At 31.6% G+C, this 11303-nt stretch overlaps 2 protein-coding genes across 3 annotated transcripts; one reads left to right on the forward strand and one right to left on the reverse strand.

The window, feature by feature from the left end:
• The first annotated feature begins 2101 nt into the window (after positions 1-2101).
• On the forward strand, positions 2102-2795 carry LOC124937318. The gene has a single exon (XM_047477644.1). It carries the CDS (start codon positions 2163-2165, stop codon positions 2580-2582), a length of 420 nt encoding a protein of 139 aa, XP_047333600.1. The 5' UTR covers positions 2102-2162; the 3' UTR covers positions 2583-2795.
• A 559-nt stretch (positions 2796-3354) lies between these two features.
• Positions 3355-9917, reverse strand: LOC124937292 (casein kinase 1-like protein 2). Of its 2 annotated transcripts, none has more exons than XM_047477641.1 (15): positions 9784-9917; positions 9451-9673; positions 9316-9356; positions 8777-8846; positions 8534-8682; positions 8346-8441; positions 8185-8255; positions 8046-8107; positions 7899-7962; positions 7729-7813; positions 7511-7637; positions 4964-5046; positions 4805-4862; positions 4335-4483; positions 3355-4002 (listed from the first exon to the last, which is right to left on the reverse strand). In XM_047477641.1, exons 2-15 carry the CDS (start codon positions 9524-9526, stop codon positions 3730-3732), a joined length of 1404 nt encoding a protein of 467 aa, XP_047333597.1. In that variant the 5' UTR covers positions 9527-9673; positions 9784-9917; the 3' UTR covers positions 3355-3729. The 2 variants fall into 2 exon arrangements, with proteins under 2 accessions (XP_047333597.1, XP_047333599.1); XM_047477643.1 differs by having other exon boundaries at positions 9778-9792.
• Positions 9918-11303: the final 1386 nt, after the last annotated feature.

The following is an 11303-nucleotide window of genomic DNA, read 5'->3' on the forward strand; positions in this document are numbered from 1 at the left end:
AAAAAATATTTTCATATAAACATCTTTTTCTCAAATCATTTAATTCATCATAAATATTAAAGTTCTTACTTTTTTTTACAACATTTTAAACATAAAATACTAACAGTATTTAAATTATATTTGTACCTCTGAATAATGTTCTAACTAGGTGTACTTAACATCATATATATAAATGAATAATTTATCAATAAAAACACAACCTCAAATATAAATATAATAAACATTGTTTTCTTATATTATAATACATATCAGGCAAAGAATAAATGTGGACTTTGATTACCACCATGTGGTCCTATGGATTGATAGGAACATTTATATCCCTTATGACCACATTATTAATTACTAGTTTACAATAATAAAACATGGATTCAATTAATTTCTTTCTCAAACCCCCATTTTTAAATGTATTTTCCTAAATTGTTTTTCTTAGACAACTGTATGGTGTACAAATGTACAATTATATATCCTTAAATTTTGATGACAACGTCGGTGGTCAACTTTATTTATTGAAGCCATCAAATGAATAAACAATGTATACCTACAATATAAAAATGAATGAGATCCAATACAATCCATACGTACATGTAGGATATTCTTAATTGCAATGTTTAGTTTCTTCGAATTGAAATCGGATTGATGGCTGTGATCAAGTCGGGTCATGATATAAACACAACATCTTCACTTGAGATGATTTTTAACGCGAATCATCGATACAAGAAGTATTAAAATGAAAATAAGAAAAGAAATGAGACATAATTTGGGTGCAAATTCAATTATGTTGTCTACTCAATCATGGATATTTTCCGGCTAATGCGGTGGTTAATTTCCATCATTAGCATCCTCATCAAGTTAATGTATCAGGTGTATATATGGTTTGAAAATTTATTGAGGATTTTACTAAATTTTTAGTTTGAAACTTGGTTTTTCACAATAATAATAATAATTGGCCAAATTGTCGAGTTAGGACTTCTTAGTGGAATAAATTGAGATTTCGGACCTCTTATTTTAAAATTTACAATTTAGGACTCCTTATATACAAAACGAGGTAATGTCTCAACGGTTTCAAACACCGTTAAATTATTATTTATGTGAAATTTATAAATTTATAAATAAAAAATTTATGTCACTAATTTAACTATTTAATTTGAGTGAATTCGAGTTTTGAATTATCGATTTTTTGATATTTTATTTATGTATATGATAAATTAACGGTATTTGATACTGTTAAAATAAAATTTTGCTTGGTATAATTTTAGTAGTTTACATTTTCAAATAAAATTTTGTTTGGTATAATTTTAGTAGTTTACATTTTTTAGAATTTAACATATTTTTTTTTTAGAATTAAAGGAGAACTAACATGACACTCCAAAATCATGATCCACCGCTTAAACTCAAAACGTTTTCAGATGAAATTGAATTTATGATATTTTGGTCTCTTAAGTCACTCTTACCACTAGACTACCTTAATGGGTAATTTTTATTGTTATATTCCTTCCATTGATAATTTTTTTTTAACACTTCTCATTTTGATCTATTTTTTTTTTAAAAAAAGGTCAACTATCATTAAATATAAGAGTGAAAAAAAATTCAATAGAAGACAATTGAAGAGAGGACAAAAAGAAAACAGAACAAAAAACAAAAATAAAAGGCAAAATAAGGGGATAGCTGCCAATAAGGTCAAAAAATTTCCCATCCTGTATAAAACCTCTATTTCGAAATAGTGGCAAACACATGAACATAAACTCTTTTAATCTTTTGGTGTCATAACTCCTCTCTTGAAAGATTTTTTTTTTTTTTTTTTAAATCGTCCACCATCAAATAAGGAAAATGTACTTAAATCATTACCCAAAAAAAAAATCAAATTATAAATCAAGGAAAACATGATAATTTGACTTAAAAAAAAACATTAATAAAAGAATTAGATTTAAATGACAGAAAATTGGAGTACCACACAAAAATGGTCTAAAACCATAAGAATCCATTAATTAATTAATTAATTTAGGCTGACCAAAGCCAAGAAAAGTCTTGTTCTAGCTTTGAACTGTTTGGTATTTTGCAACAAGTTAAATTAAAACCCAACTCAGTGAGTCCTGTTATTCTCCTCCCCTGTATTCTCTCTCTAAAAAAAACATTAATTTGTAAGTAGCTTCTGCAGATTGAGAATGGAGAATTTCAGATCCAAGTCATGTAAGGATGGGGGAGGGGGTGGTGGTGGTGGTATGATGCAGATGGAAAGCCACTATGGCGGTGGAGGCGGAAGCAGAGGCATGCATGACTTGATGAGAAGCTACAGCACGTCTCATGCATCATCATCATCATCATCTGTTCCACCGTCAAAATTGGGGAAAGAATTGAAGATCAAGAAAATCAAGAACCCTAATTATGAGAAGAACAGTAATAGTAGTACTAGTACTGTTGCAGGATCCAAGAACTGGGGATTGAATGACCCAGAATTACAGAGGATGAAAAGGGTTGCTAGCTATAAGGTGTATGCATTGGAAGGAAAGATGAAAGGATCATTCAGGAAGAGTTTCAGATGGATCAAACACACCTGCAATCATGTTGTTTATGGATGGTGGTGATCATCAATTATCATCATCATCATCATTGCTGTTCGAGTCTTGTCTTTGCTCTTTAATCTTGCTCTTGCATGTGTAGATGATGATGGATGGTATAAGATCCTATTTAGGATCTCTCACTTTTACTTGTTTGTATTTGGATAATTTTACTTGTACCTTTTCAAGCTATAATTTTCTGGATCATCAAAGTGGAGAATCAAGTTTCGTTTACCTGTCTGTCTGTCTTTAGGTCTAAATGCCATTTTTTTTGTTCAAGGAACAGCTAATAGGAATGGGAATTATGGGATCATGTTTGAAAATGGGATAACCAACAATAGAGCAAAGAGATCTACAAACTGTGAATAAATCCAGACATATTACATTCGAAATTGGGATATAGCTAGACTTCATGAAAAGATCTATATGTGAAACTATATAGGATCACATTTGATGCCATTATGTAAACTCAACTTAGTTTCAAATTCAAATAATCCTAAAATGAAACCTACAATAGAATTGTTCCTCAAAGAACATTAATGTCATTGGTGGGTCTCATTTGAAATTGGCATGAATATAGATGTATCAAGTCATCAACACCTTCAATCTTCATTTATTGACACTATTATAGATGAAGTGATTTGCTGCATCATTTATAGATGATTATTTGTTTGTTCCTCTTATCAGATTTAGCCATTACTTTTACTAAAACAAAATTGGCATTTTATGGGAGTGTAAACATTGAATTGCAAACAATCACAAGACATCCACCAGCATTAACCTCCTAATGCTAAAACAACATAAAGTTTCAAATGTATTCAAGAACACTGACTACAGAATAACACCAGTGAACCATCCAGAAATCTCATAATCGAAATCACAACTTTAATTCACAACACCTAGAATGTCGTTGGGAAATTTAGTTGTAATCCACAGCATGTAATTGAATCACAACACAAATTAAACAGCGATCAATAAAGGGAAACCGATAAAAAAAGAAAAGAATTTGTGACACCACCAGAACTTCCAAGATTTTGTAGGCTGTCAAACTCTGTAAAACAATACTCCCTCTTTCCATTTGATTCGCAGGGCACAATAGAACATGATAAGAGTTTAGACTTGGCCTCAATTCTCATGGAAGATAAAATGTGTACCATCAGTTGAAGACTACTGTTTAATAATGCAGTCTCTCATCCTTGTTGAAGTGCAGGCTTTCAATCCCCTTGAGAGACGTGTCAAGATTCTTTATGCTGACTTCGTTTCTGCTGTAAGATCCAGGCTTGTTGTCTGAAGACACAACCGGCGAATTTCTTTGTGCTATACTTGTTGAGATTTTCCTCAGATTAGAGTCAAAGTCAATTCCAGGAAGGATTCCTGTATCATGACTGCTGGACACAGCTGGCCGCCTGGAAAACCCACTTGACACCATAGCATTGACACTCGATAACTGCGAAGGATAACCATCAATTAAGAAAATAAAAATAAAGCCTATTTGAAAACTAATATTTTGTGACAAGCCCATTGAAAATCACCAATGTGAGAAATATTGGAAGGTATTTTCTTTCGTTTGGTATGAAATTGATTTTAGGATCATCAATCATGTGATCCAGATTGCAATGTAATTTCTTGTTTCATTTTGATAATAAATATCATTGATGAAATGGTGTTTCCAAATGAAGCCAACACAAACCTTCACATGAAGATTCTCTTTTAATTTTACTTTTTTAATGAACAAAGAAAACTAGACATAATAATATATAGACAATGAATGAATAATACCGCTGGATCTTTGGTTGAGCTTGATTCGTTAGCAACTTGACCTTTCTGTTTAGATAAGCTTCCAGAATTTACAAGAATTCCACTGGTGTTTCGAACATTCGATGGATTTGCAGAGGACCATCCAGCTCCCCCCTTACCATCTTCACCACCTAAAAGTTAAAAATACAGCCAGCTGAGACCAGAACAAAATGAATAACCTATTTTATTACAATTAAAGTCCTAAGCTGTAAACTAAAGAAAATCTCATTTGTCAAAAAGAGGGATGCTACTTGCTTCCCATTTGCATTCCCATTAAAACTACATTAAACACAAAGATAGCTGGTAAATATACCATCATTCCAATTCTCACATAATAACCACCTCATCTATACACATTCGAATTCTCAGATTACTGTCCACACATTTGAAATAATATATTTTAATGTTTTACATATAAAAGGATCTATGAAATGAACTAAAGGAACATTTACCAGATTGCCTATCCATATTAGCAATTGCATGAGGCACTCCTGAGCTTGTACCAGCAGCCTGTTCAACAAAACAATTTATTTCCACATATTATATTATATTATGAAATTACAAACAATGGACAGAGCATTACGACTTGCAAGGAACTTTACACTACTTACGAGAGCACGAGAAGGTGGTGTAGCAAGCTGTGACTGTTGATACTTCAAAATGGTCCAATCAAACACATAATCAAACTGAAAGCCTATAAAACAAGCAGTCACGTTAGAACAATTTAAAAAAGGACATGGAACATATTTTTGAAATACTTTCTGAACTGGATTTGGGTTTGGAGCTGGGTTTGGACAAGCAAACGCTATCAAATTTATGAATATATGTGTCTAATTAAGTTATGTTTCAGAACACTATCTCATCAAAAATTCAAAATCAACATTTGAATGAGATACATAACAAAAACAAAATGTTTCCAAGGAATTTCATAGACATTTTCTCGTCCAAACACAACTCCAGGTCCAAAAAGTGTTTCTGAAAGAGGCAAACCGAGTAATGAGTAATAGTAACGAGATAGAAAGGATATAGGGAGAATAAGGGAGAAGCAGATAGACAAAGTAAGAAGGCCAATTAGTCAAACAATAATAAGAGAGAAATCAGAGTGTACAATAGTACTAAATTTAACCTAGCCTAATATGGAAACAGTTGAAGGTAATATGACCCTTTCAACAACTAACTATGAGATAATTAAGGAATCTACTAGCTGCCAATAATTAAGGAAATCTACTAACTATGAGTTATTTAAGGAATATGTTATATTCTGAGTAGTCAATGTGTGTACACATGGTGGTGGGACACTACATTTCATCTCCGTGAGAAGCCTCCTTGACTGTCTTATTGTCTGCCTTTGGGTTTTTGTCAGTTGAATTTGCCTCCATCATAGCATGAATCTGTTTTTAATTCTTCATAATGCCTTCAATCAGATAGGCTTGGTAGACCTACATTTGTGTCCCTTAAAATATTTTTCATCACCTATAACAAAGGCCTTTTCTGGTCTGGCTTGATATTCTTCCCATGTATTTGATTATTGGGTTTCAGTATTTGTTGTGGTTCCTTTTTCTTCCTTGTCATTCGCCCATGGTGGTTTAAAATTTCCCCCTTTAATCCTGCTAACAGGTTTCACAATGGATTAGACAAGCTGGTTGCGATAATTTTAGTCTTTCTGCAGGTGTCTTGCATAACTTTTTCTTATACGCAAGCTAATGTTATCGCTTGATCCAGTGTTGTGGGCTGTGTAATGTATCATGACAAGAGAACCCTCAATCCCATCAACTTCAAAATATAATCCTTTAATTTCCCGACTTGATTTACTATGTGAAACTGGACTACAACATCACAATGCCCCTTTTCTTGGAAAGTAGTCATGATAAGAAATCTGGCCAAAAATAATAAATCTTCCCATGGAATAGCTGGTGAACCACAGGTCTGCCGCTCCATCAAGATAGCAAGCCTTGTCATTGTCATCGATATGGTGGTTTTTGAAAAATCGGGTTGCTTAGTCACCCTACCTCGTGGGTTCATGCCATCGGATCGTGCAAATTCCATCTTGGGTGTTTTCGTCGTTGACCCCAAATAGCTTCTGTTGGCATTATCGGTATTGTTTTTGTGATTTGGGGGATTCGGCAAAATTCCATGGTAAATACTTGGTCTTTCTTGAGTGGCAGGGATCGGAATCTCGTTTCTCAGATTGCCCCTTGTCCCCCTTCTTGTGAGGAATACGACGTCTTTCCTTTCAGACTGGTGTTTTCATTAGAACCTTCTGCAAACTTATGTTTCAACAAGAATCCCGAGGTTTTATTCCAGTCAGCTATGTTCTTCGAGAGTTCTGAGAAATCGGATGACTGCTTTAATTGATCTTTCTCAATTGCTTTAAACCTTTGTGAATTCTCATATGTTTGCTTCTTCTGATCCTTTTCCATTGAGTCGATCCAAGATTTTTTGTATGGCATCTTCAGGCGCCATAAGGAAAGAATAGGATTTATTTGATACCAGATGTCATGAACCAAGTAACGTGTAACGAGTAATAGTGACGAGGCAGAAAGAATAAGGGAGACGAGAAGCATGAGGATCGAAGCAGACAGACTAATTAAGGTAGGCCTAATAGCCAAACAATAATAAGAGAGAATCAGACTGTACAATTGTACTAAACTTAACCCAACCTAATATGAAAACTGGTGAAGGTTATATAACCCTTTCAACGAGTATGACATGATTAAGGAATCTACTAACTACCAATAGCTAAAATTATACTAACCAACAATTAAGGAGATCTCCTAACTATGAGCTATTTGAGGAATCTTTCATATTCTAATGAGCAAAATGTGAGATGTGTATAACAAGGTGAACGGTTCATGTTGGTAAAGCAAGAGCTACTGACTTGGCTATTAAAATTTGTACAAGTCACCAAGATTTCAACTACTCAATAGTTCGTGATTCATTGCAATTTGTTTCTTACATGCATGGTTTTAATGATATAAGCAAGTCACACTTTGGCACGTTCTTTTCATTAATTTGTCTGTTCAGGAAGTTTGTTCAACCTGCTCGTCTAAATTCATGTAATACCTCTGATTCATTCTTCTGTATAATATTTGTTTGTTTTCAGGAAAAAAAATACATATAATTTGAAATTCTGTAAGGATTGCTCGAGTGATTCGTACCTTCACGGATAAAAAGGTCTCGAAAGATTCTCTTTAGATAAGCATAGTCAGGTTTATCATCAAACCTCAGAGAACGACAATAGTGGAAATATGATGCAAATTCTGTTGGATAGCCTCGACACAATGCCTGGATGAAAAGTTGACCAAGTTCTATATAAGTTAATCATGCAATGGAAAATAACGAAAGAACAGTAAATCTCTAAAAGCATAAATTTTACCTCAATTGTCGTAGATGCTTTCTTTTCACTAATCTTATCGTACTTCTGCTTCTTGTTTCCCGCTTTTAGCCCTTGCCAAGGGAGGCTACAAATATATCCATTTGTAAGTGATGAGCATGAAAATGGGAAATAAAATGAACTGAAAAAATAAAATTAAGGAAACAACATACCTTCCTTTTAAGAAATACATAAAAACAAATCCAAGAGATTCGAGATCATCCCTTCTACTTTGTTCTGTGCGGTAAAAAGAGAAAAATTGTAAAAGAGCATCACAAAGGGTAAATGACCTGCAGAAAAGAGACAAAGTAAATATATACCGATTCCACGGTGGGTATTAACACTAGCATATCTTGCTGTGCCAGTCAAATTCTTGTTTTCCCTGGAACATGAAATATCGTCAGCAACGCACCTAAAAAACAAAAAACTAACTTCTTAGGAAAAGTAAAATGGGGAGACCTGTAAGGAATGTGCTGCTGTGTATAAGAGTCTTTGTATTTCTTAGCCAAACCAAAGTCTATAGAATAAACCTGCGCAGTTCAAATATATAGACCATTGAACAAGAGAAATACAAAATAAAATATTTGAATCGAACACCAACTTCCAACAACAAAAAAAACCTGATTTGCACGTCGTCCTAAGCCCATAAGAAAATTGTCCGGCTTAATATCTCGATGAAGGAATGTTTTTGAATGAACAAACTCAACACGATTCAACTGCGTGAAAAAAATGATATCCAAGAGACAGTTGAGCTGATGGAGCCCACATAAATGCGAAAAAATAAATAAATAAAGGAAAGAAAATGTGCCATTTGATCTGCAAGCATAAGGACAGTCTTCAGTGACATTTTCCGGCTGCAAAAGTTGAACAAATCTTCAAGACTAGGCCCAAGCAAATCCATGACAAGAACATTATAGTCCCCTTCAACTCCAAACCATTTTAGATTTGGAATTCCAGCTGCAAAAATTAAAGGTAAAAAGGTACATACTGATGAGTATCACAGTAAAGAAGAAAAGAAACTTGAACTTGGAAGAATCAATAAACTCATTACTTCCTCCTTGTAGTATTTTATACAGCTTCGATTCATAAAGCAGTTGAGGATGCTTGGTCTTCACATTCTCCTGCCATTTTGATTAAGCAAAACATAAACATGGGTTATTATTATGAATGTATCTTTCTTCTTAATGAAAATTATCAAGCAACATTGTTGGGCCTTGTTTGATCTAGGGTTATTAAAAATTTGGTTATTTGGGTAGAAAGACACTATGGATTTATTTATTTTATTAAATAAAGAGTATTTTGGTTGATTACATGAATGGCTTATGATGAGTAGATTGTTGATTAGATAGTGGGTAATTTAGAATTAATCTCAAATAACCCAAGTCAAAGAAGGCCTGGCTTTCTCCCTTATTCTTTTCTACTCATTCTATCTATCTTCTCACAACCATTCTACACCAAGTCACTAACTAAGTAGACAATTAGGCAAGTTTCAGAACAAAAAGTTTTCACAAATTGATAAGTGAGCCCCAGTTCTTGTTAAGCAATAACAAGTTTGATAAGAACAGAAAAGCAAGATTAGAACACACTTACAAGCTTAATTGCAACTTTCTCATTTGTCTGGATATTAGAACCTGAAAAAAATTAAACACAAGATCATTAAAAACAGCACAATACTCAAAACTGAATGACTTTAAATCACAAACAGTAATTCAAACAACAACAAACCTATGTGGATCTCTCCAAATGAACCACTCCCGATCTTCTTTCCCAATCGAAATTTATAACCAATACGAGGCTCCATCTAAAAAGCACCCAAAATCAGCAGGAAACTGTGGCTATCATATGCATCAATTTCTCACTAACAGCACACATAAAGCAGAAAGATCGATGATTTATCTCGATCGGAGACTAAACCAATAAGGGTCTCAAAGAAAACGAATGAAGAAACCTGGGGATGAAGGGAAGATAGAGATTGCCGTAAGAAATCAAAACGAATGTATCTAAAGACGAAAGATAAAACAAAATAGATCTTTAGAGTGAAATTGTCAGTACGTATACTTTTAACGGAGAGATTTAGGTTTAAGAAGAAGAAGAATCTGGAAGCAAAATCAAGCCACCGTTTTGATTCTATCCAATCGAGCCGAAGAAGTAAAGCAAAGCAAAGCAAAGCTAAAGAACACCTAACCCACAAGGCACACTTTATAATTAACGTAGTATAATTCACGGAACAGTTTCCCAAACTAACTTTGTTTGGCGTTCACTTTCCCAAACTAACCTAGTTTACTATTCAAACTCATTTTTTTTTTAATTTTTTTTTTTATTTTTTACATTTCAAATTTATTATATATATATATAGATATATATATTTAAATTATTATTTATATAAACTAAATTATTTATATTTTGATATATATTTTAAATTATTATTTTTATAAATTTAATTATTTATATTTTGATTTATAATTTAAATTATTATTTTTATAAATTTAATTATTTATATTTTAATATAAATATTTAATGGTTCATTAACTTAAACATATTTTTAGGAAGACAACACAATAAAAATTGATAAAATTATTATTATTAAATTATATAAAAGTTGTCAAAATTATTTTAATAAAAAACAATCCAATAAATATAAATAATAATTTGAATGAAAAGTTGTCAAAATTATTTTAATAAAAGATAACCCAATAAATATAAATAATAATTTGAATAGTAAAAAAAATAAATTTATGGGGATGAAAATCATATGCCACGTGTGTATATATATATATGTAAATCTATATATATATAATAAATTTGAAATGTAAATATATATATATATATATATATATATTAAAATGTAAATAATTAAATTTATAAAAAAATAATTTAAATTATATATCAAAATATAAATAATCAAATTTATAAAAATAATAATTTAAAATATATATCAAAATATAAATAATTTAGTTTATATAAATAATAATTTAAATATATATATATATATATATATAATAAATTTGAAATATAAAAAAAAATTAAAAAATAAAAAATAAAAAATAAAAAATAAAAAATAAAAAATAAAAAACTGAGTTTAAATAGTAAACTAAGTTAGTTTGGGAATAAATGAACAAACTAGGTTAGTTTGGGAAAGTGAACGCCAAACAAGGTTAGTTTGGGAAACTGTTCATAATTCACGGGCTCGTTTGACCTTATTAATAAGGGCCTTATTATAAATCTTTTCACTTTTATTACCGGACATGCTTTTGCTTTAATTTCTCATTCATAACAAAATATTTAAGATCTTTGTTTTATGCATTGAATTATTTGATTTGTAGGTTATTTTACCCTTTATTTTAATTTTGAATATATAATAATTAGGGTTTAAAGTAAGAAGGAGAAATTATTTTTATATTTTAATAAAGTCAAGCTAGGAATTTCAAATGGAAGAAATTCATAAATCCGCCGTTAAAGATTCAAGCTTTCGAATTTTTTGAAATCTTTGACCTTATGGATTTATTAGTTTTAGATTTGTTTAGAGAGACTATTTATAACTTCCCGAAGTCGGTTGGATGGCTCAAGTGGATTGAATC

The sequence above is a fragment of the Impatiens glandulifera genome, chromosome 1, assembly GCF_907164915.1.
Source record: "Impatiens glandulifera chromosome 1, dImpGla2.1, whole genome shotgun sequence".
Taxonomy (NCBI): Eukaryota; Viridiplantae; Streptophyta; class Magnoliopsida; order Ericales; family Balsaminaceae; genus Impatiens; species Impatiens glandulifera.

What these genes read in the sequence shown, in the direction of transcription:
- LOC124937318 (XM_047477644.1), top strand. Translation starts at nt 2,163, where the DNA reads ATGGAGAATTTCAGATCCAAGTCATGTAAGGATGGGGGAGGGGGTGGT.
- LOC124937292 (XM_047477641.1), bottom strand. Translation starts at nt 9,526, where the DNA reads ATGGAGCCTCGTATTGGTTATAAATTTCGATTGGGAAAGAAGATCGGG. An exon ending in AGAAAGTTGCAATTAAGCTT is followed by an intron (nt 8,847 to 9,315) that starts GTAAGTGTGTTC and finishes TCAAAATGGCAG; the next exon opens with GAGAATGTGAAGACCAAGCA. An exon ending in AAGCATCTACGACAATTGAG is followed by an intron (nt 7,638 to 7,728) that starts GTAAAATTTATG and finishes CTTTTCATCCAG; the next exon opens with GCATTGTGTCGAGGCTATCC.